This window comes from Ambystoma mexicanum, chromosome 2q (genome assembly GCF_040938575.1).
Source record: "Ambystoma mexicanum isolate Mex_15411 chromosome 2q, UKY_AmexF1_1, whole genome shotgun sequence".
Taxonomy (NCBI): domain Eukaryota; kingdom Metazoa; phylum Chordata; class Amphibia; order Caudata; family Ambystomatidae; genus Ambystoma; species Ambystoma mexicanum.
The window spans coordinates 302,570,070-302,597,458 of NC_090924.1; the positions used below are offsets into that span (position 1 = coordinate 302,570,070).

At 47.6% G+C, this 27,389-nt stretch overlaps 1 protein-coding gene across 6 annotated transcripts in view; it reads left to right on the plus strand.

The window, feature by feature from the left end:
- Positions 1-27,389, plus strand: part of LOC138569353 (uncharacterized) — a 1,814,236-nt gene that overhangs the window by 967,078 nt on the left and 819,769 nt on the right. For all 6 annotated transcript variants that reach the window (XM_069647265.1, XM_069647261.1, XM_069647266.1 and 3 more), the window contains one exon: positions 26,725-26,801. In XM_069647265.1, the coding sequence (XP_069503366.1) occupies positions 26,725-26,801 (77 nt within the window). The remainder of the gene's footprint in view (positions 1-26,724; positions 26,802-27,389) is intronic.

Sequence of the window (27,389 nt, forward strand, 5' to 3'; positions counted from 1 at the left end):
ATACATGGCCGCGCCTCCAGGTACGTCCTCTTTGCGCGTCCTCTGCTACTCAGGCCCTGCACACTGCTTTGCTGGGCAGACCGCGTCTCCTTCGGGTTTCTGCTTTCTTCCACTCTCCAGCCTGCTCTGTTGGGTTGCGCAGCTCCACCCCTTGCAAACGTTTCTATGTCGGAGGCCTGCTTCCTCCATTCAAGGGTTGTTGGTGTTAGGCAGAATCCAGTGCAGTTCCCTTAGGGAGCATTACCCCAGATTAGGACTACAGGTGAGAGCAAAAAAATCCCTTTCGGTATCAGTCTTTACCACAAAGATTTAGTTGGTAGCTGTGGCCGAGCAGTCAGACTTATCTTAAGAGGGAGATGAGCAGTATTCAGGGTTGACACATTAGGCAGTACAGTACTATGCAGCAAGGAAACACTGACCAAAGTTTTGTATTAAAAAGAGAATATATATTTATTTTATACACTTCTAAGTCAACACATAGATCACAGTTAATAAAGTAAGTTAAGTCTAGTCAAAAGAAAAGCATATACAGCTCCCTATTCAATTGTAGACAAGTTTGCGGTAGAGTGAAAACTGAGCAAAACGGCACAGTGAAAACCAACTACAAATGGCACGCTAACAATTCAACAAAAGGGAGGGAAAGTACAAGTTAAACCGAAATATCTTCAGACACCTCCTAGCAGCACTTCCCTAAAGTTTTGTGAATAAGTAATGCACAGTAACACTTTAGCAGAAAGATAAGTGAATGAAAACTGAGCAATATGGCACTCCACAAGTTAAAACAGTAAGAACGAAGAGGGGTTTAGAAGATTTAGGTGCATCAACACATTTCCCATTGAAAACTAATATAGTGAGAGCAGATCTAACAAATCAGCCAGAGTCAATAGGCCTGAGCCAGAGTCAGTGGTACAGGACCAAGAGCTTAGGAGCAAAAATGTTCTTGTCGCTGCAGTCAAGTCTTCAGTAGAAAACTTTTGAAGAGGTAGATGCAAGGCGAAAGACAATGTTAAGAGAGGGCGGCCGACCCCACAAGTAGTTAAAGGATTTAAAACACCTTTAGGGCTACCACGGAGAAAGGGCGGTCTGGCAGAACAATGTACCTTAAACGTGGAGAAGTGGCTCCTGCAGTGGCGGGTGTTCCTGGTAGTTCCTGCAGGTCGAGTGGTCCAACAGGAAGAGAGGCTCTCGTGGAGGAAGGTTCGAGTCGCTGCACTACCCAGGGATGAAACCAGCCGAGGTGCTGCCAAATGAAGTTTAAAAGGTACGCTCCTTTTAATCGTGGTGCGGGTCGATAGCTGCCTGGCTCTCCGGTCTTCAAGTGCGGGGCACTGTCGAGTCGACCAAGGCAGGTCCGAGGATTCGATAGGTGAACTGGTTGACCCCACCAGCTCAAGGGAAGGAGGCTCCTCCGCTGAAGATCTCCTCTCGTCGTGTGGAAGAAAAGTGGTGAGACGATCCTGCAGGGCTTCACCGGTGGTGTAGATGCTGAAGATGTCTCTTGCTTCTCTTCCCTTTGGTTCCGTAGTTCCAGTGGTGACGTCTTGCTCTTCCAGTCCTCAGGACCCTGCTTTTATGCAGAAAGAGACCTATTCATACAGCCTATCTGTCACTCACACAGTGGAGTGGTCTTCTTGGCGGGAGACCCTCCAGCCTATCAGGTTAGAGTGCGACCTGAGTTGCTGTGGCAACTCTGTCCGGGGGTTCTACTCCCCCTCCCAAACAACAAACCCACCCCAGACTCAGTGGCGCCGAAAGGAGAGCTTCTTGGTAGAAGCCCGCCAAAAGAACAAACAAAGGATCCCCGACCTGGGTTAGGAAAATGGAGTAAGACTTGAGAAAGACGTTGTATCAAAATTCTGCCAAATAAAACCTACCGGAGTAAAGTTAATAATAAAATAAACCGGTGGTATGTTAGAGGCTGTCAGTAAAAGTAGTAGCCTCGAACAATGGGAAAATCCCATAGAGAAATATTTGCGGTCGAATATAAAAAGTAGTAGCCACTGCCACCAGCCAGAAACTTTGTAGAGGAGGACTTTAAGGTACCCTCTCGAAAAAGAACATAGGGGAAAAACTATTAACCGCTTCCAGTACTTCCATATTAAGATGGGGTGTACTGGTTAAGTTAATAAAAATCGACTAGTAAAGTCAATGGGGACTTTACATGCCTTGGGAGACAGTAGTCAGTCCCAGGGTATGGAGTCTATGTTTGGGGGTCGCTACGACACCCCTGTCACGGCACAGAGGGTGCTGTGTGACACATGTGCATAAAGATGGTTCCTATGGGTGAGAGAAGAGATCCCATAGGCATTAAACACAAAAATAGCCTAGAACACACATAGCAAAAATGCCTAAGAGTGGGAAAAAGAGTCTCACTCTTAGCAGGTAAAAAGAAACAAACCCTTCAAATCCAGCAAAGCTGCTGGGGGACTCTATAGGTAAGGGAAATTAGCCTTGAAATGAGAATTCTCCCTAACAGTTGGCCCTTTATTCTCGCTCTGCATTTCAAAGGGGGCGGATTGTTCTCCACCTGCTGTCAAGCCTGTAGAAAGTTCAGCACTACTTTGAGCCAAACTCACAGAGGTAATGTCAGTATTACCTTGAGTCCAACACATAAATGGGGCTGTCAATCTTTCTTACTCCAGTGTAGGCAGATACTATTTTAGGTATATTGAGTTCCCCGTGGAAATAAGTCCTTGTCCCCTAAAGGGGGACGGCTCCCCCTAGGGTAGAAGGAATAAATTACTGAGATTCGTCACAGTGGTCCATGTCCAGGTTCCCAGGCCTCTAATGCAACTGTCACCGGTGGTTGATTCCCCCTGCCGAAACCCCCCCCCCCCTGCATTTATCACTGTTATAAGCTGCAAAAAAGCACTCAAGGTTCTCGGTGCGCATTCCATCAGGGCCAAAGTGACTGTGGGTGCGTTTCAGCACGGGGCTCTTGGGACGTCATCAGCAAGTTAGCTACTTCTACCCCTTCAGCATTTTGCAAGCATTACTGTTTGTATGCATGTTTGTGGGCAGACGATGGGCTGCCATTCAGAACCTCTTCTCTAACCCTTGGTGTCATTCCTGAGTAAAGTCATGAGATGAAATCTCCCATAAGTATGGAGGAAAGAGGATGGGGGCATAGGAGTAAGAAACTTTTGCTGTATACTACACTCCATAGTCCCCTTTCCTCCATATGATTTGCACTCTGTCCCCTGTGAATCGGTTAGTTGGGTATTGCAAACGATTGGGCACATGACTTATGGGTGATGACAGCGGGGGAAGTCAGTAGGGGCTGGCATGCCCATAAGTGCACCAAAGTTTTTAAATGGAAAGCATTGTTTTGCCAGGCAAAAAGGTCCAATCTCATACATTTGGGACAGAACTGTGGCAGCAGAAAGGGTGCTATAGGCTAAGTGTACAGTAATCACTACGGTGACTGTTTTTCTGCACTGCAAAAGAATCCGCAACAAGACAGATGAGTGCAGGGCAGAGGATTGGGTCCCGTTCCTCTGGAGTCATAGATAAAGGTAAACGACAGTGGAGGAAATGAGACTTGACTTTAGGGAGGGAGGTTATCGAACTTAATGCAAGTGTCAGGAATTTGTTGTATTTCATTTGTGACGTACTATGCAAAATCATAGGAAGAAAGGGGATGGGATGGAGGCCTGACAAGTGTGGATAGCCATGGACTTGGAGAATCTTGAATACCTTGTAGGTGAAGAGATGAGATTGGGTAATATCAAGACTTACCAGAACTGAGAACAGATTGTAAGCATGCAAAGAGATTATGTGTATGTGGGAAGAAGAGCTGGGGAGTTTTGGTGGCCTGCAGGGAAGTTTGTATTGAAGTTTGTAAATTGGAGGAGCTTTATCAATTGTTAGATATGTGCGAAGATCTGATGTAGAGGTTGTTGGCAGAAGGAATAAAGGAGCAGACCGGGTAATGGCAGTCAAGGTCAACAGCGTGTTCATTGTTAGTCCATAAAGCGGTATCTGCAAGGAATGGAATGAGCACCTGGTAGGAGGACCTGTCTCAAAACGAGAAGTAAATGAGGCATTGATGAGTTGCATCAAACTATGGTGGCTGACTGCAAGCTCCTGTGAATGAACATATTCTTCACAAAAGATCTATGAATAAACCCTCAATTTTCAGGGTAAACCTATTCTGCCTTAGCACCTGGAAAACTTTGAGTGACCAGTCTATTGCCCTCTGAAAGCACCAATATTTTTCTTTCCAGAGAGAATTAAGGGAACACCACTCTTCCACCCCCATTACAGTTTCACTCTGTTGTAATGCGGTCTTCTTGGCTTGCTCAACAACACTCTTCTGTATGGGGAATGGTGTGGGCTGCTCCCCGCAGAACCATTTCATGCTCTTTTAGCCATTATATTGGGGCGTGAGGCCTGCTTCCTCCGTTAAACAACCAGGGCTGGACGAATAGAGCGCTGCTCCTTCAACTGTTGCAGAGGTACTTGCTCACTGCATAAGGGTGTGACTGGACAGCGACACTGGGGCTGGGCTGTAATGGCCAAAGTGAGCTGTGCTGCCCTTTCTCCATCTACTGCAACACCGCACAGCCATCATGGACTTTCACACACTTTACTTTCAAACACCGACCAGAGTGCACCTGCCCAGGCCTCCTCCCTGATCAACTAACCCCCCTGCCTGTGGCGACTTTCATTGTTCGTTCAGCCCACACATACCCTGCTGACTGGCGTAACTGTTCCAGAGTAGAGGATTACATGGTCCAGGCAGACATTATTCAAGAGAGGCTACAGACACAAGGCTACCCTTCTCTTTTACTAAGGTATTCACGTAAAAGGGCGAAAAATCAACTTCGTGATATTTTGCTAGCCAAAGCCCACAAGGACAATATCACTAAGGAGTGCATAGTTTGCACCATGACATATAACACACATTATAATGAGATTAAGAAGGTTATCTCCAAACACTGGCACCTGTTACAGTTTAACAATCCAGGGTTAGAGCGCCCTATCTTTGCATTTAAAAAAGGCAACAATCTTAATCGGCTTTCCAGTGCAGATAGAGCGATTACTACTAGAAATCAAACCACCATCCCGGCCTCATGGGGCGCCAAACCGATTACTCGGCACTTTACATGTGGCTTTTGCAGTAAGTTTTGATCCACGACCGCTTGTACATCGGTCATGATAAATGGCAAATCCTGGCTGTTAAAATAGCATACGACCTGTAATTCTAAAAATGTAATTTACTTAATTATTTGCTCTTGCCTTAAAACATACATTGGCAAAACATCCAGACTGATTAAATTGAGAATTACGGAACATAAATCAAACATCCGTACTAAAACACTTACATCTCCACATCTCCTTCAATAGCGCATTTTCTTGATAATAATCACATCTGTGATGATTAGAAATGGTGGGCACTTGAGCTGGTTGAAGGTGTTGTTTCCAACAATATTTCAGCCAGACTGGCACAACGTGAACATTGGTGGATGTACAATACTCGTTGCTACCACATAGGCCTCAATCAACAAGAGGAATGGCTTCATTGTGTACCTTAAGGATCGTTTTGGTACTCTACTTTCCTTTTGCCTTATTCTCTTTGCATAAATTCGGGACTTTCTAAGAATTACCAAGTTGAGTTACACTAACTTTTAGAGACCTCTCAGCGGTGATTGTGTACTTCCATTATGTGCCATGTCAATTAACCATTGCTTTTTTTCCAGATGTATTTACTCCTGAAAATTCAGTACAGCCTGATGTACATCTAAATTCTAATCTAGATTATCGATCGTCCTGTTTTCATCTCGGCCTGAGCACACCTAAAGGATGTCTCATCCCAGTGGGTGGCTATATAGTTCTTGCCCCTTTCTAGGACAGGTTTTTCTTTTCTGTTACCCTGTTTTCCCATGGCCCAGATATAAGCATGTTGGCTTGGTTTGCTTGGTCCTGGATTTGAAAGGCTTCCTTTTTAATTTTCGGGACTTTACATTCGGATATGGCCCCAGATACAATTGAATTAGTATCTTTTTCGTCCTTCGAGACGCTTTAATCCCATTTCTACGTTCATGCATTTTTTGCACGATTCCAGCTGAAGGGGAAATTAGTCAGCTTCTCCGTTCCTGTTAAACGTCCTGCTTTGGAAACATTTTCGTCCGCGTCCGAGTCGGAATTCCAGAGGCTGTTTTTCTACTGTCTCCTATTTCCACCTGGATGAGTGCCTTTCTTGTGTCCATTGCTCCATGCCAGTTTTGTGTTTTTTGATTCTTCGTAAGTGACCAGAATGGTGTCCGGTCAAAGGATTGAATCAAAAGGATCGAATGACCTTTTGTTCGGATCCAAAAGGACAGAAAAAAAAGGGGTCGAATGTTTTTTATTTATTTATTCATAGATTTACGTTTAGTGTACATAAAAAGTTTTTATAAAAAGAAAACGGGGGGGGGGTGGGGCAGGAACCCCCATTAAAATAAAAACATTTTAAAAAAATAATCGACCCTTTTTTTTCTGTCCTTTTTGGTGTCGAAAAAAAGGCATTCCAGCCTTTTGTTTTCAAACCTTTGACCTACAACTGACCAAATTCTTTTTTTTTTTTATTGTAATTTTATAGTTTGATTTACAAACTTTTTAAAACAATATTTCATTCATTACACTTCTAGATTTTGATTTTTCAGGGAACAGTATCAGTATGATTTAGAGTTTTATCTAGATAGTCAATGAATCGACTACATAACATCACTTTTTCCCCTCCAAGACTTCGAAACCACCAGTCTTCTATATTCGATAAAGTGTATCAGGAGGGTAGCGAGCTTCCTTCTATAAGATCAGGTTGCCCTCTGCCCCCAACGTTTGTATGGAGACAATATGGTTCCAAAATTGAACGATGGTTGTTGTCAGACTCCTGTTGTTCCCTGACAAGATGGGGTTCCATCTATCACTGCTATCTAGCTCAGGCCCCTTCATAGATATCATTTCTCGGAACCAATTTCTGTTATCCGTAAGCGCAGGGCAGATCATTATGATGTGATGTAGATTCTCCACCATCAGTTTGTTCTCGCAAAATCTGCAGAAAGCTGCTTCTTTCGAAATTTGTCTGTTTTTTGCCATGAGTTCTCGTGTGGGTAATAGATTCAAACATAGTCTAAGAAATAAGTCCCTAATTGTCCTATCCGGAAATTGTTTGAGATAAGACGGCAGTTCATTCATTGCACGAATGTCAATCTCACATGACAAATTCATCTGGTATTGGGATTTTCCAGCCATCGTACGAATCCAATCATTTCGCTGTATATTTGTTTTTGCGTATTGCGGTCGCTTCATTAACATTTCAAGGGATATGGAGTTTGTAGCCATTATGGGACTCAATGCTTTTTTCCACGTTGCTAGGGCTGTATTGGCGACTGTGATATTCCTTTCTTCAAAGACTCGATATGCTGGGATATCTTCCTCATTAATCATCTTTCTGTATAATTCTTTTTTCCACTCAACTATTGAGTGTAGGGATTGCAACGCAATCTCATGTCTGATTCTGATGATTGGAAAGGATTTTGGTAGAGCCAATATTTTCTGCCAAAACAGACCCTCTAGGCGGTCCCAAATAGATTGGTCAAGGTTTATTAGTGTCTCACTGCCATAGGTTAAAATGGGCGTCACTTTTTGTCGATAGAAAATGACAATCGGTTTTAATGAAAATTGACCAAATTTTCTATGTATGAATAAGCCTTGTCTTGCTAATGACAGTTTTAGCTCTTAAATGATTTGTCCAGGGTATTTCTTCTTGCGATTGGTTCACTAGTAGACCCAGATATTTTATTGATGACACTTTGCTCAATTTTTTGTCGTTGATATAGAATTGGAAGTCTTTTTTTTGGACTTTCTTTGCGTCAATTCCAAAATCTTTGTTTTATCAACATTTATCTCTAATTTATTTTCACTCATGTATTTTGCAAGCTCCCTTAAGCTTCTTTGGAGCCCTATCTCAGTTTTGTCCAAGATGACGATATCATCTGCATACATTAGATGGTGAATTAGATGGTTCAATTTAGGTGGGTTTGCCCCAAAAAAGCGAGGAGCATCAGGTAGATCTGTAGTGTAGAGCTTAAAAAGTGTTGCAGCAAGAGGGCAACCTTGTTTAAGACCATTCTCTGCGTTGATAGGTGCCGATAAATCGCCTTGTTGAGATAGTCTAATTCTAAATGTTGTGTTGTTGTATAGTTGGATAATTGGCTCCAGTACCGTCGGCGGGCAATTCCACTTTTTTAGTTTTTCCCATAGGGTGGATCTATTCACCATATCGAAAGCCATATGCAAGTCGATGAATGCTTCATAAATGTTGTAGTTGTTAGCCATGGCTTCATGTTTCAATAAATTCAGAATCATGAGGTTTACATGTGTTCCCGTACCTTTTGTGAATCCAGTTGCTCTGATGTCGAATTTTTTACTTTCTTTGATCCATATATTAAGGTTGTTAAGCAGCAGAGTTGCGAAAATGTTTGCAATCGGATCTAAAAGGGCGATCGGTCTGTAGTTCGATGGCAATTTTCTGTCCCCTGCTTTATATATGGGTATCAAGATGGCTTTCGTCCAGGTAAGCGGAATTTGTTTCCAGCATTCGATCGTGGTGAAGAGACTTAAGCAAAATCTGGCCCAGTCCTCAGGATATTTCTTTATGATGACATTGCTCAGGCCATCAGGGCCAGGCGCTCTTGATGTATTCAGCTTTTTTATTATTGCGATGATGGCTTCGAATGTCCAGGCATTTGTCCATGGGGACGTTTCTCTCTGATCTAGACCAATTAGCTGTTTATTCGTGGTCAGTTTGTAAATCGACTCATAGTGACTAATCCATGCACCTTCAGAAATCCCTTGAATGATGGTGCGTGTCTATTTGTGGATTTAGAAGATTCCACAGCCCTCTTGTGTTATGCGTCTTCAATTGTGTTAGCATGGCTTCTGCATCTTGTTGCGCGAGTAGAGCTTTTGCATTCTTTGTCCAATTTCTGTATCGCTGTTTGACTTTGCGGATCTTATTTTCTATGTTCGGACATTTCCTTGTTTTAAGTTCCAGAATCTTTCTCTGCATTTCTTTTTTCTTTTCTCTGAGTTTGGGATTGTATGCGTGAGTATGGATGTTCTTATTGTGGTGTTGATTGTGAGTCTTCCGCAGAAAGGGAGTCAAAATCCACTCATAGTTTATTAGTTTTCCGCCAGTCTGTGTGTTGGACAGATATGTTATTATTTTCCTCATTTCATTGTCATTGATACGCAGTCTAGTGCCTGCCAAGTTGATTTCCAACAGAGGTAAGTTAATTTGATCTCCTGTACTATACGGCACTTTCAAGGTGATGCTGATAATATGATGGTCACTGTTAACAGATCTTGCATTCGCTTGCGCTTGTAGTTTAGAGACTAGATTTGCCGAGATGTATATGTAATCTAGAATTTCTACTTGTTTTCCATTCGTCCAAGTAAAAGAGGTAGCACTGGAATTCAGCTTGTAGGTGCAGTTAAGCTGCCTCATGGTTGTTTCCTTGGTCCAAATCCTTGCACTCGCGGATAATTGTGCTTTGTCCTTAAGTCTACCCTGCTTGTCGAATAGATGAATATTAAGATCTCCACAAACTATTATTTCGATCTCCTTAAGTTCCAAAACAAGATTATCTATCGCAGAGAACAGCATGTCAATAAAGTTGTTTGTTTCAATCGCTGCCTGGTTCCAATAGAGATTAAATATCGTTAGCGTCTGAGGGGTTCCTCGATGTATGCGTCCTTCAGTCGTGCTAGTAGATAGAATTTCTATAACGGTTTGTTGGATCCAAGGAGAAATATTGATACTATCCACCAGACGTATATTTTCTTCGATTTTAATCAGGGTAAGGAGACCAGAAGACGGGCGTCCTATTTTTCGTGTTATTGCTGGGTTCATGGAAACGATGTATCCATCGCATCCAGGCAAAGTATCAATCCATGTCTCCTGCAGACAGATGATGTTATGTTTCCATAGGTCATCCGTATTTGCACAAAAGAGGTGAGAGGACCCTCTGGAGTTCCATGTACAGAGGGTCATTGTGGCAGTGGTCTGCTTCGTTGATGGTTAAGAGTAATCAGTTCTTGATGACGACACCGTCATGTAAGAGGATTCTGCCTCTCTCCAGAACGGTGTATTAACAGAATTCATTCTCGTTGTTAGCGTTGGCAGGTTTGGAGATTCAACTTCTCTCCAAGATGGTACCTTAGTTAGATTCGCTGGAGTGTATTTATAGATCACTCTTTCTGCTGACGAAGGCTTCCTACAATGTGTGAACATCTCTGAGGCATTAACAGCAACCGCTCCTTGTTTCTCCTGCTTATCTGACCTTTTTTCATAGCTCTGTCGGGAACACAATCCATTTCTCTTAATTGTTGTTATCGCTGTACATGAGAACCCTAATGTCAGAAAATGGGAAGCCTCCTTGATTATCTTTTGTATATTCTCTGTATTGTGAAATTGCACGTGCACTACATCCAATTTCTTCTCATCCGTGAATTCCAACAGTTTGATATGACTTGTGTCAATCCATTGAATTGCGGGAATTGCATGAAACAACCGCAGTGTGTTTGTTCGGTTCAAGATCAAATCATGATGATATTTATCTACTTTCAATTTTTCAATTTTTAGTCCTATATCTTGTATTAGTTCCAAAGGATTAATAAAATTAGGTTGTCTCAATTGTGACCCTGCATCTTGGTCTATACTGTTTTCTCGCAGAGACCTCTGAATGCTTTGTGTTCTCTCTTGTGGCTGCGAGATAGAACATTCACTGTCTGAAATAGAATCCACGCTGAGAATTGATAACTCTAACTCACTATCAGATATATCTTCACAAGTGAGCTGTGTTAGTGTAGAATCAATTGTATATCCTTCTTCATAAGAATCAATGATTATAAGAGATTGTACATTGTTAGGCATTCTAGCGTCCCAATTGCCTTCTTGATCTTCTTCAGAGTAAGTAGGCAGATTTAAGAGTGCAACTTGACTAGATGGATCGTCATTCTGTTGGGCTTCAGTTACATGTGATATCTCATTTCCAATCGTAGAGGACTCTACTGGGATCGTTTCTTCTTTGTCTATTTTATGTACCTCTGGGGGAATATTAGGTTGCCCTCCATTCTTCCCCCCCCTTGTTGGATAACTTTGATTACTCCAGGGGTTGTCAAATTCCGTAAAAATGCTCTAGAGAAATTTGATCTGTTTTTCCTTGAAGATTTTTTTTTTTTGGATTGCAATTGCTACGAAATAGTAACATTGTTCTTTGATTTTTTCGAAGATGGTAAACATTTCCAGCTGTTTTTCATGTGTTAGAGGCTTGTCCTCACTGGCTTGCGATATAGATGTATTCGGCATGTTGGGTGCAACCTGGTCACTAATGACATGCAAGGGGTCTGTTGCTTGTGGGGTAGCTGTATGGATCTCATTTTCCTTGGGGCCTTGTAAATTCCTATCCTTCTGCCCATTTGCCAAGATCTCCAGCAATCCTGCTGTTAATGTGGCCTTCTCTTCGTGTTCTCTTCTGGTTATTTCGAATAGTCTTGATTGCCATTGGGCACTCGTTTCGTCCTCTTGATTTAGTCGAGTGCGTATGTTGTTTACAAAGGTCTCCAGATAAATTTGTTTTGTGTGGATTAAGGCAAGTAATGTAGCTTGATCTTTTTGTGCGTCATGATTATTTTCTAATAACTTCATAAATGGGCTCAATGCCTGTGATGTTACCGCTAGGAGCAGATTTTGCAGGTCCACCATAGTCGTCGGAATTACTTCAATTGCTTTTGAAGGAGGTAAGTTCTGTTGGCATTGACAAAAGCGATTCGCGCCCGAGATCTGATCTGGTAATGTAACAGAATCTTCGGGTAGGTTATTGCTCTTTGTTATCCCCAGACTTTGATGCATCTTTGTCATAGTGTGGAGGTTTGTGTTTCGCGGCGTTGATGCTAGCCATGAGTGCTCTTCCTTGATTTTAGACTGTAGATTGAATACTTCATTTCTTTTATCATGATTGATCATTAAATCTTCAATTTCTGTGACGTCCATCGACAATCGCATCTGGCGTTGATCTTTCTTGTTTGGGTGGTGATCTCTAACATCTGCCTTCTTGTTAGCTTTGGAAAAAGCTTGTTCCCAGCGTTTTTTTGCTGCGATAGCTTTTTCCTTTTGTGAAACGGGCAGCCCACACATTTCTATCTGTATCGTATGGGGATGCTTAGAACGCGACCCGGTCATGGCAAATTCAGTGACTGATGGGGCCGCCTTATTCACCGCCGGGGGAAGTGAGTTGTTCGCCAAAGTCTCAGATTGGCCTGGTGTGGAAATAGCTCCATGTGTCTGTCGTTGTGGAGAATTTTCATCTACGTTACTGGATCCCCTGTTTACCAGATCCAAAGTAGTATTAGACTTGATTTTAGATCTGGTCGCTGGTCCACTTGCAGCAGACATCATTTAATCTACTATATTTGTTGAATTTTCAAAAGGAGTGGAGAGAAAAAAAAAAGATATATATATATATACCAGCAGATTCACTCATAAAATACTGCAACCGACAAATGTGCCTTAGTTCCACAGTCTCCTGCTTGAATAGGCCAAGTTTGACTATTCAGGAAATATCTCTGTAGGAATAATAAAGGTTCAGTCAGGATCAAAGGATCCAATCCCGCAGTCTCCTGACTGAAATATCACTGTTTCGTGTTCTAGAGTTACTCACAGGCCGCGCCGAATGTTTCTCAAGGACAATCGCTCATGAACAGTCCAGCACCCAGAAGAGGTCGGCAGACACGCAGACAGCGACGGCCACGGCCTCCCAGAGCAGATGAGCCCGCAGGATCCTCGGCGGCACCCGCTCTTAGAGTCGGACCGGAGCTCGCGCAGCACCCGCTCTTAGGGTCGGACCGGAGCTCGCGCAGCACCCGCTCTTAGGGTCGGACCGGAGCTCGCGCAGAGCACACAGCTGACTCTGCGTCACCTGGTCTGTGAGCCAGCACGGGAGCTCGCTCCGGGCGCACAGCTGTAGCAGGTGAGGAAAGAAGAGGAGAGGTGGGGGAAATGGAATGGGGAGGGGGGGGGGAGAAGTACGCTGTAAGTGTCTGCTACCAGCGTGAGGTTGGCTCTAAAGTAACCTCCGTTAATCCCAGTTCGAAAAAGGGCAATGCGGATTTAATCGGAGACCGGATCCAAATGGTCCAAGTGCACAAGCAAGAGTAATCACAGGGCCATCCCCGCTCAGGCAGGCACGGCTAAACAGTTTACGTGGCTGACACCGCCAGTTGAAGCAAGTGGAGGTGCAACAGTTATTCCAGGGTAGATGAGAGCCGGCGGTTGGCAAGGGCCTGCAACTCTGAGGCACAAAGTCAGTCGCTCAAGACAGACATCACCTATATCAACAGTTTAAGGCAATGGCTTAGCCTTCGCCTCAGCCCAGAGACAAGAGACTCCACGACCCGACTCTGCGGCTGGGACTGGGTTATGAAGAGTCAGGTGATCCCAGGCAATTCAGTCGCAGTAGAAAGCAGACTGCAGCTCCTCTCACTCAGCAGGCACAGTAGCACAAGAGACTCTACGACCCGACTCCGCCGGGTGACCAAATTCACTTTATTATATACCGCCGTTTGGAGCTCCGCTGCATACATTAATGCAGTGCGGCTTTGGTGTACCAGACTTTTAACATTGGGTACTCCATTCTCCATTCTCTGAGTTCCTTAGAGCTCGCTACCACGTTTATTGCATGGCGGAAAGCCAGATCAGTCGTGCTTTCATTTTTACACGCAGCTATTTTCCTAACACGATGGGGCTTAATCGCCGACAGCGAAGGGCAAATCCTCAGATTTACGGCCTTCTGAGCGCCCTGAGCGGCCGCATCATGACAAGCCCACGAAAACAAAGGACACCGGACTCAAAACTACATCGCCCGGCATCGCGATATCGAAAAAACATTGCGCAAGCCGTTCCCATAGTCGCGATTCGTTCTAATGACCCCAAAACCCCAACTACGGTCCCCAGCTCTATAACATCTTCTCACAAGAGCAAAGATCATAGGGAAAAACACAGATCCAGTTCCCCTCATAAGGACAGGAACCCAGGGGATAAAAGGGACATACCTAGGGAACAGCCAACTACCCTAGAGGAACTGATAATGTTCCTGTACAAGACATTATAGATGAGCCTGATCCCATCTAGTTGAAGGAAGAGGCGTTATTTAATGAGATACCTGCCTCTACCCCTACACCTGCCCCTACCTATCTGGGGATTATCCCCAGTTCAGCTACTTGGTCTGCCCAAGATATAGATGGTTCTCCAGCATGGGGTCTGGCATGGATTCACATGCTCATGAATGTTCCCCGTCGTCAGGCTGGGAATCCTCGGTAAAGAAAAAACCAGTATCAGTTTCGTTTCTGATCTGTCTTTCGTAGTAGTAGTAACCAATCACTGGTCTCTGCGTCATACTGACCACAGCCAATGACTGCCCTCTACCTAAGCACCGCCTCTGGCAGCCATCTTCAGATTTTTACCGCACGTTCATGTGTTGGGATCCTCGTGCTATTGCTCTCGAGCGTTAGTGCTATTTTTTCACGTTTTTTGCTCAAAAACTTCGTTTTTCGGTCAAAAGAGCCTCAAGCTCCACCGACTCTCCATCCGATCAACGGGGACCCGTGTCGGATTCGTCTGCGCCCCTCAAGGGTGAAGATTTCGTCGAGCTACGCTTTGGAGGACTCCAGAAACTTCTCAGGCCCGGACATGGCCCAGGAGAAGGGAAGCTCGACGCCCGGAAAGCTGTTCAGGGTCTGCCCTGGATGCCAGCTGCAGAACGTCTTTAAGGAGGACGAACACTCCTTTTGTCTCTACTGCTTACATGAGGACAAGACGCACGTGGAGAAGGACTGTGCGTTTTGCGGCAATATGTCGGAGCGGACCATGAAGGACCACCATCAACGTCTCGCCAACTGGCTGGAAGGGAAGAGCCCGTCAGGCGAGAAGAAGAGGAAGGACGCCCCGGCGACGGGGGTCCAACACAAGGCCAAGCACCGCGAGTCCGCTGGCACCGGGAGCGCCGAACGGTCGGGCTCTACGGGCGCCAGGCAGGGCGCACCCTCCCCGGCACCTTCAACTAGGAGCCAACGCTCTGGGTCGGGTAAGAGGAAGAGCGAGCACCCAGCGAAGCTCCTGGAGAGGCCCCGGTCGAGCTCGAAGGCCCCATCGGAGGGGGAGCGAGGCAGTGTCCCCCCACCCCCCCTCAAGGATAAGGCGGTGAGCGCACCTAAGGTGGTGAAGGCCTTAATCCATCCGGCCAAGCCCTCTATCGATAATGTCGAAGCGACCCTGGCTCAGCCTGTGGAGGCTACACCAGTGGTGGCGACCTCGGGGCTCAGAGTCTCCCTGCCACCTCGGAGGGAGTCCTCTTTTGTGCCCATCGATAGGACCCCTGTGAAATCCCCGGCGGGGAAGAAAAAGGGGGGGCAGGGCGTCGTCGTAGATTCGGCTTCAACCTCAGAGGAAGAGCTGATCAAGGTCTTAAGCCACGGCCTTGGCGTGGAAGAAGACCGGCCCGTCGGGATGGATCCCGACGCGGGTGACGACGACATCGTCGAGGGTGCCGACGGGGCCCCTGATCGCCCGTCGGATTCCCCTCTGCCAGCGCCGCAAGACAACTCGGCGGCCATTTTGTTGGCTATACAGTCCTTATGCTCAGAGATAAGGACAAGACTACCGTTGCCGACGGAGGAACCTCTCCCGTCGGGGGATCCTGAACCGGGACCTTCTGGCGTTCCCCCGCCCAAGAAAAGAAGGATTCACCCTCCACCTCCTTTTCAGCCGTCGCGCACCGTCCAGCCCTCCTCCCCGTCCACCCGAGGGGATGATACGGGGACTGACACAGCAGCGACGGGTACGGACGACGAGGTATACGACGAGGATCTACCGTCGTCACCTCCCACCAGGGCTTCTCCGCCCGACGAGATTGGTTCGTTCCACTCCATGATCGCCAGGGCATCCGAGCTTTTCCAACTCTGCCCTGAGGAGAAGAAAAAGGAAGGATTCCTTTATCAACGGCGCGAGGCCAAGAGGAAGACGGTCCTCGCGGTGCCTCTACTGGACGACATTTGGGATGAGGGCCTCGCCCTCCTCAAGAACCCTTCCACGACGCCAGCTAGAAGAGACCGGTACGAGAAGAAGTACCGGGTCCCGGACGCGGCCCCCCTGTGCCTCCGGGCGCAGCCTACCCCGGACTCCGTCGTCTCTGCGGCGGCCAGGAAGAAAGCGGGGGGGGGGGTGCGGCCTCCACATCGACTTCCCCACCGGACGGCGAGGGAAAGAAATTGGACACTATGGGACGCAGGGTCATCTCGTCTGCAGCGACGACGATTAAAGCGGCCAACGCCTTGGCTATCGTGGCCCGCTACGACAGGGAGCTATGGTACAAACTGGCTCCCCTGCTGGACTTCCTACCGGACGACAAGAGGGCGGATGCCCTGGAGATCCTACAGGAAGGTGAGGTGGCGTCGGACCACGCCATCACTATTGCGACGGACATCGCCGACACTGGGTTTCGCCAGTTGGGCAACGGCGTGTGCCTTAGGCGGCGTGGATGGCTCAAGGCTACGGACTTCCGTCAAGACGTACAGACCAGAGTCCTGGACATGCCGTTCGATGGGAACAACCTGTTTGGGAAAACAGTGGACGATTCCCTTCAGGCCATTAAAGCGGACACTGAGACGGCCCGGGCCCTTGGAGTCCATCTCCACCAACCGGTGGGTGCTGGACGCCTTAGCCCGGGGCCACGCGCTCGAGTTTCAAAGAAGATGCCCGCGCGTCCCCCCCGTTGCCAGAAAAGAGCTTCACGTCCCTCAGCTTCTCCTGGAGGTAAGGGCGATGCTCAGGAAGGGCGCCATCGAACTCGTTCCAAAGAGGCTTCGGGGCTCCGGAGTTTACTCGAGATACTTCCTCGTGAAGAAGACGGGAGGATGGCGCCCCATCCTAGACCTGCGACGTCTGAACAAATTCATCAAGGCGCAGAAGTTCCGGATGGTCACCCTCCAGCACGTCCTGAGTCAGCTGGAGGAAGGAGACTTCCTGTCGTCGTTGGATTTGGAGGATGCCTACTTCCATATTCCCATCCTAAAGGGGCACCGAAAATTCCTCAGGTTTGTGGTCCAAGGGCGTCACTACCAGTTCAAAGCCCTCCCCTTCGGACTACGGTCGGCACCCAGGGTATTCACCAAGTGCCTCGCACCGGTGGCGGCGCAGCTGCGCCGCGAGGGGATCCACGTCTACCCCTACCTGGACGACTGGCTCATCCGGGCCAAGACGAGGGAGCTCGCCGTGGAGCACACGGCAAAGACCGTCCAACTTCTCACGGACCTGGGATTCACCGTGAACTACGCCAAGTCCCACCTGGTACCCGCGCAAAACGCACTGTTTCTGGGAGCGAAGCTCGACACAGTGTCCCTTCTGGCCTCCCCGTCGGAGGAAAGGACCAGGTCCATCCTGGGCAAGGTACAGCGGATGTTGGCTTCCGACACGGCCAAGGTGAGGTCCATCAAGTCCCTCCTCGGAATGATGTCTTCTTGCTTCTACCTCATTCCCATGTGCAGGCTCTGGATGTGCCCGTTGTAGGAGTTCCTGGACGCGCGCTGGATCCAAACGACGGGCGGCTTCGAGGAGAGGATCACACTCGACGAGAGTTTCCGCCGCGCGGTCCGGTGGTGGGGCACCCGCGCGCATCTGACGGCGGGCATGGACTTCCAGACCACCAGGAGACAGTGACCACGGATGCCTCCCTGGAAGGGTGGGGAGCGCACACCGAAAATCTACACGCGAGAGGCCTTTGGCTCCCGTCGGAGAAGTCCCTCCATATCAACGTCCTGGAGCTCCGTGCTGTGTTCTGGGCCCTCAGGTCCTTCCTTCCGTCCCTCAAGGGCAAGGTGGTGAGGATCTTCACCGACAACACCACCACCATGTTTTACATCAGGGAACAGGGCGGAACCAGGTCCCCAGCTCTGTCCAAGGAGGCGCAGGACCTGTGACATTGGGCCGTCGCCCAAAGGATGTTTCTGGTGCCGTTTCATCTGGCAGGGATAAAAAACACCATCGCCGACTCACTCAGCAGGGAGCTGTGCTCGTGCCACGAGTGGGAACTATGGCAGGATCTAGTGGATCGCCTCTTCCGACGGTGGGGCACACCCCAGATCGACCTGTTCGCGACGGCGACGAACACCAAGTGCCGGAGGTTCGCCAGCAGGTTTCCCCAGGCGAGGAGCATGGGCGATGCTTTCTCGTTCCCCTGGGAGGGCCTGTTCCTCTACGCGTTCCCTCCTTTGCCACTGCTAATCCGGCTCGTCAACCAGCTCAAGAAGTCACGGTGCAGGATGATCCTCGTCGCACCTGCGTGGCCAAGGCAGATATGGTTCCCGGACCTTCTGGACTTGTCAACGTCCCCGCCAATCAAGCTGCCGGTGGACGCGGATCTACTCTCCAGGGAAGGAGGCGCCATCCTCCACCACGACCCGAAATCGCTGAACTTGCAGGCCTGGCTCCTGCAGCGCTAGAGTTTGGAGGATACGACATACCGGCCGACTGCAGAGAGGTTCTTGCAAAGGCCAGGGCGTCCTCGACTCTTAAATGCTACGGACACAAATGGAAGAGGTTCTCTGTCTGGTGCCACGCACAGAAGATTAACCCTCTACGGATTAAGGCTCCCCAGGTACTGCCGTACCTGCTGACGCTGGCCAAAGCTGGACTGGCACACGCGTCCATCAACATTCATCTTGCTGCGATCTCCCGATACACCAGAACCACGGGGAGGACGTCCTTGTGGTCTCATCGTCTGGTGAAAGAGTTCATGAAGGGACTGTTCAGATCGTTCCCGCCGGTGAAGGCTCCGGCCCCGGCGTGGGAGCTCAACGTGGTGCTGACCAAGCTCATGGGACCTCCGTTCGAGCCTCTGCACTCGGCCCCGTTGAAGTTTCTGTCGTGGAAAACAGCGTTTCTTGTGGCCATCACCTCCGCACGACGGGTGGGAGAGATCCAGGCCCTTTCCTGCAAGGCCCCGTACTTGACTTTTCACGACACGAGGGTAGTGCTCAGGACGCACCCCTCCTTCATGCCCAAGGTACTGTCGGACTTCCATCTCAACGAACCCTTGGTGTTGCCTGTGTTCTTCCCGTCGCCTTCGTCGCCGGCTGAGAGGACTTTGCACTCGCTGGATGTGGCTAGAGCGCTGAAGTTCTACGTGGACCGCACGAAGGGTTTTCGGAAGACGTCACAACTCTTTGTGAACTTTGGACCTGTCAATCATGGGAAGGCTCTCTCGAAGGCTTCCATTTCCAGATGGCTCTCCGGCTGTATCATGTACTGTCATCGGTTGGCAAACCGACCGCTGCCTGGCCGTCCGAGAGCCCATTCCACCAGAGCGATCGCAGCTACCACGGCGTTCCTTTCTGGTGTGCCCCTGCTGGACATATGTAGGGCTGCTACGTGGAGGTCGACGCACACCTTCACGAAATTCTACTGAGTCGATCGGGATTCCAGGGAGGAGTCCAGGGTCGGCCAAGCAGTGCTGCGCAACCTGTTCGCCTGAGGTGAGCCTGTTGAGGAGATAAGGTGCTTAATGTTGAGTTTGATGTAATGCTTAATGTTGAGCCTTTGCCACCTCCCGTGGTTGTGCATGTGTGTACTGCTATGTATTCTTTATTCATGAGCATGTGAATCCATGCCAGACCCCATGCTGGAGAAGGAACAAGTTACTTACCTGTAACTGTTGTTCTCCAGCATGGGTCTGGCATGGATTCACATGCGAACCCTCCCGCCTACCCCTCTGCGGCTCTTCACTTGGTCATACTGCCACTTCACGTGCTTCCAAATCTGAAGATGGCTGCCAGAGGCGGTGCTTAGGTAGAGGGCAGTCATTGGCTGTGGTCAGTATGACGCAGAGACCAGTGATTGGTTACTACTACGAAAGACAGATCAGAAACGAAACTGATACTGGTTTTTTCTTTACCGAGGATTCCCAGCCTGACGACGGGGAATATTCATGAGCATGTGAATCCATGCCAGACCCATGCTGGAGAACAACAGTTACAGGTAAGTAACTTGTTCCTTATGCAGCGCATTACTTTTCTAGCAAATCTTTTCGAAGAGCACCCCCAGGCTCTCCAACGTCTGGCAAACACACCTCCACTACTCGGGCGTCAAGCTCTAAGACAACACCTGTGCTCACTCAGTCAAGCCTGTCTTCCCAGCCAGATTTGTCTACTTAACCGTCAGGGAAAAGGTCTCACCCCTCAGGTGCACTCTATGACGAATCAGTCTACAAGACACCTCGCATATCCTCTGATCTTTATGATCTGGATGCAGGAGAAGATGAATATATAGACGAGAATAACCCTTATTATGAGGACATCGACATTGACAAAGTCGATGCAGGGGAAGATCAGGATGACACTGAGTCGGTGGTCTTTGCCATGGACTCTCCACCCCCGCAAGACACTACCTTACTAGATTCCCCGGTGGACAACCAGCCCCTAGTCAATTGCATACTTCTCAGGGCTGCTGATCACTTTGGGATTGAAACACAGAAAACCCAACAAGATAAGGACTTTGCAGAAAACATCTTGGGGGGGGAATAAGAAACAAACTTCAGTTTATTCCCCTACTCAAGTCTGTACAAAGAAGGATTCAGCCATCTCAGAGATGCCTAATCGGACCAGGGCAGTAAACCCCAGAATCGAAAAATGTTTGCGACCAGGGGCCACCTTAGACCAGACTCTCTGGTAGTTACTACTACTCGCAAGAGAGCCGGTACCCCCTTGGCCTCGTCCGAAGCTCCTCTGGACAAGGAAAGTAAGAAACTGTATAATATGTGAAGGAAAATGGCCTCTTCAGCGGCATACCAAGCACGTATCGCTAATGATTCCACCTTACTAGCAAGCTAGGACTGCACAAAGTGGGACGAGGTTACAGCTCTTGCTGAATCAGCGCCAGAACCAATTAAGTCCAAGCTCTCCCTTGTGGCTGCCGAAGGCAGAGCAACAGCTGGCGTCCTACTAAAGAGCAATTTTGACGCAGCAGATAACATGGGGCGCGTTATTGCTGAGGCAACTATCCTGAAACGTCACGCCTGGCTTAGTCGGGATTTAAACTAGAAACTCAGGCTACCCTGCTCAACATGCCTGTTGAGCCGAATGTCTTGTTTGGGAAAGCAGTTGAGGACGCTCTTAAATCTGCCAAGGAGTATTACGAGACACTTAAATCCCTTGGCCAACTAACACAGACCAACCAGAGGGATGGCAATAATTTTAGGCCTTTTTGTGGCCAAAACTCGCAAAGAGGCACCGGATACAGTCAGAGCCAGGGTTCCTCGTGGAACAATAGTCAACATCCGACCCAGGGTTACCCCAGGGGTCAGCGCAGAGGTCGCGGAAGAGGGAGAGGCTCCCCCACCAGAGTTGGAGGAACAACCTCCCAACAATGACGCCCCGCTACAGGTCCCTTCCCATTCCTCCCCAGTCAGTGGACGAATATCACATTTCACCCACGCATGGGAGGGGATAACATCAGACAAGTGGGTGTTGTCGACAGTGACAGGAGGTTACTGCATAGAACTCCAAGGAAGACCTTCAAACCTCCCCCCACACCAGAAAATATCATCGCAGGAAGAACAACTCATCCTGGTTGAGGAGGTCAAGGCTCTACTCCTCAAAGATGCCATTGAGGTTGTGCCGTACAACGAGGTAAACAAGGGTGTTTATTCAACGTACTTCCTTGTGCCAAAAAAAGATCTAACCATGCGCCCCGGTACTAGACCTGTGCCCTGCAAACAAGTTTGTCAAACCTCAAAAATTTCGCATGACAACGCTACAAGAAGTAATCCCTCTGTTAAAACGGGGCGATTACATGGCAACATTGGACATCAAAGATGCTTATTTTCATATTTCAATGTTCCGGGTGCACAGAAGATTCTTGCGATTCAAAGTAGCAGACCAGCACTACCAGTTCAAGGTGCTGCCCTTCGGGATAGCCTCGGCTCCAAGGGTGTTCACCAAGGTACTGGTGGTGGTGGCAGCGCACCTACACAGGGAGTCAATCCCAGTGTACCCTTACCTGGACGACTGGCTGATCACTGGAGAAACCTAGCAACTTTGCAAGCTAAACATGCAGAGAACAATAGACCTTCTCTCCAATTGGGATTCTCAATAAATGAGAAAAAGTCAAGTCTGGTACCAAACAGATCCAAACAGTTGGGAAGGCTTAGCCTTCCCATCCATGGAAAAAGTACAAAACATGCTATGGCAAATACCCCAGCATCAAGCCGGTCTCCGGATAAGCGTATGCAAAGCAATGCGTCTGCTAGGTATGATGGCATCGTGCATTTACCTGGCTCCCCACGCAAGCCTGCACATGCAGCCAATGCAGGAGTGGTTGGTGAACCAATGGTCTCAGGCAAGTGGTCAGTGGGACGATCTAGTGATTGTTTCGCCTTCACTGGTTCAGAACTTACGCTGGTGGTCAAGGGAAAATCTGCTCAAGGGGAAACCCTTTCACAATCCAGAAGCGCAAGCGATAGTCACAATAGACGCATTTCACTTTCCGGGTGGGGGGGGCCCACTACCTTCACCACACAGCACACGGCCTGTGGCCACAAGTGACAGCACAGAAACACATCAATGTACTGGAACTATTGGCAGTTTTCAAGGCACTTCGAGAACCTCTTGACGGACCAGTCAGTACAAGTCCTAACAGACAGCACCACCGTAATGTTCTACGTCAATGATCAGGGAGGTACACACTCTTCACATCTGTCCAAACTGGCTCAGAAAATATAGAAGTGGGCACTCAGATGAGGGATGTCCCTGTCCTTCCATCATGTTCCAGGGGTACTCGACACTCTAGCAGACTCTTTCAGCAGAGATCCTTTACCAGAAGAACACGAGTGGCAGCTACACACGGACGTGGTAGACCACATCTTCTCTCTCTGGGGCTACCCTTCTCTACACTTGTTCGCTACAAGAGAAAACAAAATATGCCCAGACTTTGCGTCCAGGTTCTCCCAACCAGCCTCCAAGAGGAACGCCGTATGGATGAACTGGTCAGGGAAATTTGCTTGTGCTCCCCCCCCCCCCACATCACCATCCTACCCCCGACTCCATTAATCAGCAGAATAGTGAAAAAGCTACACAAGGATCAGATGGCACGCATCCAGTTGCTCCTATGTGGGTGAGACAAGTGTGGTATCCACATCTGCGCAAACTGGCGATGTGCGATCCCATCAAGCTCCCGTACAAGGTCAACCTGTTGACTCAGCACGGTGGCGGATAACAATACACCCACAACCTCACTCTTAGAACCTAGCAGCATAGCTCCTGAAGTCATAGAGTTCGGTCACCTTAATCTTCCACAACGGTGTATGGATATCCTGAAAGAAGCACGTAAACCTAACACCAGACACTGGTATTTCCCCAAGTGGAAGAGATTCAACATTTGGTGCCAATCGAAGCAAATAAACGCCATAGAATGTACCCCATCACACATTCTAACCTACTTGCTCCACTTACTAGACTCAGGTTTAGTCTTGACTTTTCTAAAAGTCCACCTAGCAGCTTTATTAGCCTATGCCACCTCTCAAAGTAAAGTCTCATGGTGGAAAGTGCCAGTTATTAAGGCGTTCATGGAGGGAGTGAAGAGACTACATCCTCAATCTCCAATCCCCAACCTGGGTGGGACCTAAACGTGGTACTAGCAAAACTCATGGGACCCCCCTTCGAGCCTTTGCATCAAGCTACCCTTAGACACATTACCTACAAGACTGCCTTCTTATTGGCTATTACTTCCATAAGAAGAGTCAGCGAACTCCAAGCCTTGTCAGTGCATGACCCTTTCTTTGTCATCCATAAGGACAAGTTGGTTTTACGGACTCACCCTAGGTTCTCCCCTAAACTCGTTTACAAATTTCTCGTAAACCAATCAATTGAGCTTCCGGCTTTTTTTCAGAAACCAACTAGCTCAGCTGAGGTCAAAGTCCACACACTAGATGTTAGGAGGCCGGTTCTCTACTATGTAGACAAGACCAAACCGCTTAGAAAGACTGATCAACTGTTCGTCTCCATGGCTACAAGTAGACTAGGAGAGCGGGTTTCCAAGAGTGCAATCTCCAAATGGATAGTCAAATGTATACAATTATGCTATTCATTATCGGACAAAACACTGCCGTTACACCAAGAGCCCACTCCACGCTGGGTACTGGGGCTACTCTAGCCTTTATTGCAAATGTCCCCTTAGAGAGCATTTGCAAAGCAGCTACATGGAGCTCAGTTCAGACCTTCTCTCTGCACTACTGCATTGACACACACTCCAAGACAGATACACAGGTGGGACAAGCGGTTCTAAGACATCTATTTGCCGCTATTCCTTCTCACAACCCACCACCTTCTCATAACACTGCTCGCTAATCTATGCATAGCATGTGATCTAAGCAGATTGCACAAGCATCAGAAGCAATACATTACTCACGGTAATCTTATTTCTGGTGCTTGGATCTGCTTAGATTCACATGCACCCACCTTTCCTCCCCTGAGAGAAGGTGCATAGATGTTATGAGCTTTATCTGCTTGGGAACTCCCGCTACTCCTCATGCTACCTCATGTCGGAAAAATACAATCGGAGGACCTACCCATGTGAGGGATCATGGGTACAGGGGACGTCACACTAGGGATAGTATTACTGGCATGCCCCATTTCGACGTCCATTTTCGAGTATCGAAAACAACTGTCATACTCTGCAGCTTCCACCAGATGTCGGCCTATTCATAGCATGTGAATCTAAGCAGATACAAGCACCAGAAATACGATTACGGTGAGTAATGTATTCCATACTGACCCGATGTAATGTGTGATTCGTCGAGGTGTCGGGCAGAGCTGATGCAGAGCCACGCTGTGCCCCCTGGTGGAGCTAAGGTTTCTGGAGAACAGCTGCACTGGTATAGGAATACAATTGATGAAGAATCTGTGGGTGGAACATCCATCAGAAAGAACATTACTGCGTGATAAGTAATTTGTTCTTTTCATGCTTCATTCCAGCATACGTTATCTGGCAGAGACCACTCCGAAAGCAATGGCAGGTGCATTTCATCAAGTAATTCAATTGGAGGACATGCAGCAAAGTCAGACGTGGGTCAGGAAACTGGTTTCCTGTCCCAGTTAAGGCCCGAGCACAGAAACCTCAGGGTTTTTATAGTTTTGCACAATGAACCCCTATGCCGAAAAGTCAGTATGATGCTTTTTGTCTGTTACATTTACTTTAGATTACATCCTGGGTACATCATTTTACAGGACCATCTGATCTGGATGTAATACTGCTCAGCCTACCCATGTGACATGGACCACCTCCTCTCTGTGAGTTTCCTATCGCACCTAACTGCACGCTCTCCAGTCACATGATCTGTATTCTGTTTTTCAGGAAGCTAAACCCTTCTTCCTGATCTAATGGTGGCGAAGGGGGTGTAGGTGTACCTGGGCATCGCATGATGGCTTGCTTAATGCTCGCACAGCCTTTTGGGCACTCATGCAAGTGCAGGGGAGTGGGGTGGGGGAAGAGTGCAGTACATAGGATAATAGTAAAATAAATAAAGACAGTAAATAACAGTGCATGGGTAAGTGCAGACATCAGGTATGAAGTGCTGGTGGGGGCTGTAGGGATACAGAAACAGTCCCTGAGTGCAAGTGTTGCCAGGGGGGGTAGTGCAGCTGGTGGTGAGGGGTCCTGGGCCGGAGATTAGAGGGTAGCCAGGTAACCAGTGCAGCTTCAGCCAGGAGATCAGCAGGGAAGAGGAGGAGAGAAAGCAGAAGCAAAGAGGAAGGTCTTGAGGTACTTCCGGAACTGGAGATGGTTCTCCTCAAGTTTCACAGAGGCAGGGAGGCTGTTCTAGAGGGAGGTCCCAGCAGAAGAAAGAAGTCTACCACCAACTCGTTGCTTGGAGAAGCGACTGATCCTGAGAGAGTTGGATTTGGTTGAGCGAAGAGCTCGAGAAGGAAGATATTTAGGAAGAGAGAGTTGAAGTTTTTGAAAAATGCAAAGGTTTTTGAACTTAATCCTCGAGAGATGCAATCCCTGGGCTTGAGGTCAAAGACAAGTCTTGCAGTCCTGTTTTGGATGAGTTGCAGAGAGTAGGGGCAGGCAGATAAGTCTGTTGATCTAGTCTGAGGATCTTACTCTTTAGAGCCTTAGTTTGCTTCTGCCATCCATTCCTTGGTGAGTAGACTTTTGGACTTTGAAGGTCTTGTGAGAGCAGCATATCTCTCAGCAGACCTGGATGTTTGCAACTAGGAGGGGATGGTTAAGTCTTGACCTTGGTTGTTGTCCTATGGACACTCTCTCCCAGGTCATGAAATATTCTGGTTGTGTTCTCTGGAGGTGTCCACTCTGTTGGCGTTGAAGTATGCTTTTCTTTTATTTTACACCTACAAACTTCACATTGCATACTTGCATTGTCACACGCTGTCTGTGTGGACTCATTGCTCTGTATTTGAAGAGCATCAATAGGTGCAAGGTTTAATGTGAATGACTAATTTGAATTGTGTAATGTTTCATTGTATTGTATATTTAAAAATAAAAACAGAAACACATTGTAAATAAACGCACAGAAGTTAATTTCTTAATTCCCAACCTTATCTTATAATACACCCAATACTATTGTAATCATTTGCTTCGTCTTATCTCAAGTTTCACGTTTTCTTTAGGTAACGGAATGAAAAAGGGGCTAATGATAAAGCTTATATTGCGGATCATCTATGCTAACAAGACTCTCTTACAATCAGTGAGTATATTTTGAGCTTGTTTCTCAATTTTCTTTTTTTTTTTCAGTTATTGCAATCTTTCCTTCATTTTGGTGCTCATTGACTAAATTGGTAGCCAAAACCTGGTATACCTTTATCTCCATATTCAGTGGGTCACAAGATGCAGGAGTTTTTGCAAAAATAGATAATTTTTATCTGAATAAGCTTTACCTAAACTATGCTTTAGCTATATTCAATAACTGCTCTCTTGCTCATCTGTTATTTTATTAATACTTAACACATTCCACTAAGTCATCCCCTGTGTATGGGCTCATCAAGCGTCCTTTCTAAATTTGGCCAAGAGTCTTGCATTTCTTTTGAAACTGAGCTTAGACTTCACATAATTCGTACTGTCCTTCCTCATCCCAACTGCTTGTTTTTGTTCTTGTGATACTTTTTGTAGTCTGTCATTGTCTTGTCTCTTTCTTGTGATTTTCTTCTTTTTAGCTCTAGGTTCCATGTTCCATTCGATGACTCTTTTGTGCTTACTATCTCACACTTTAACTCTTCCCCTTCCCGTTGCCATTCTGGATGAATACACCCATGGGTTAATCACATGCTTCTGACAT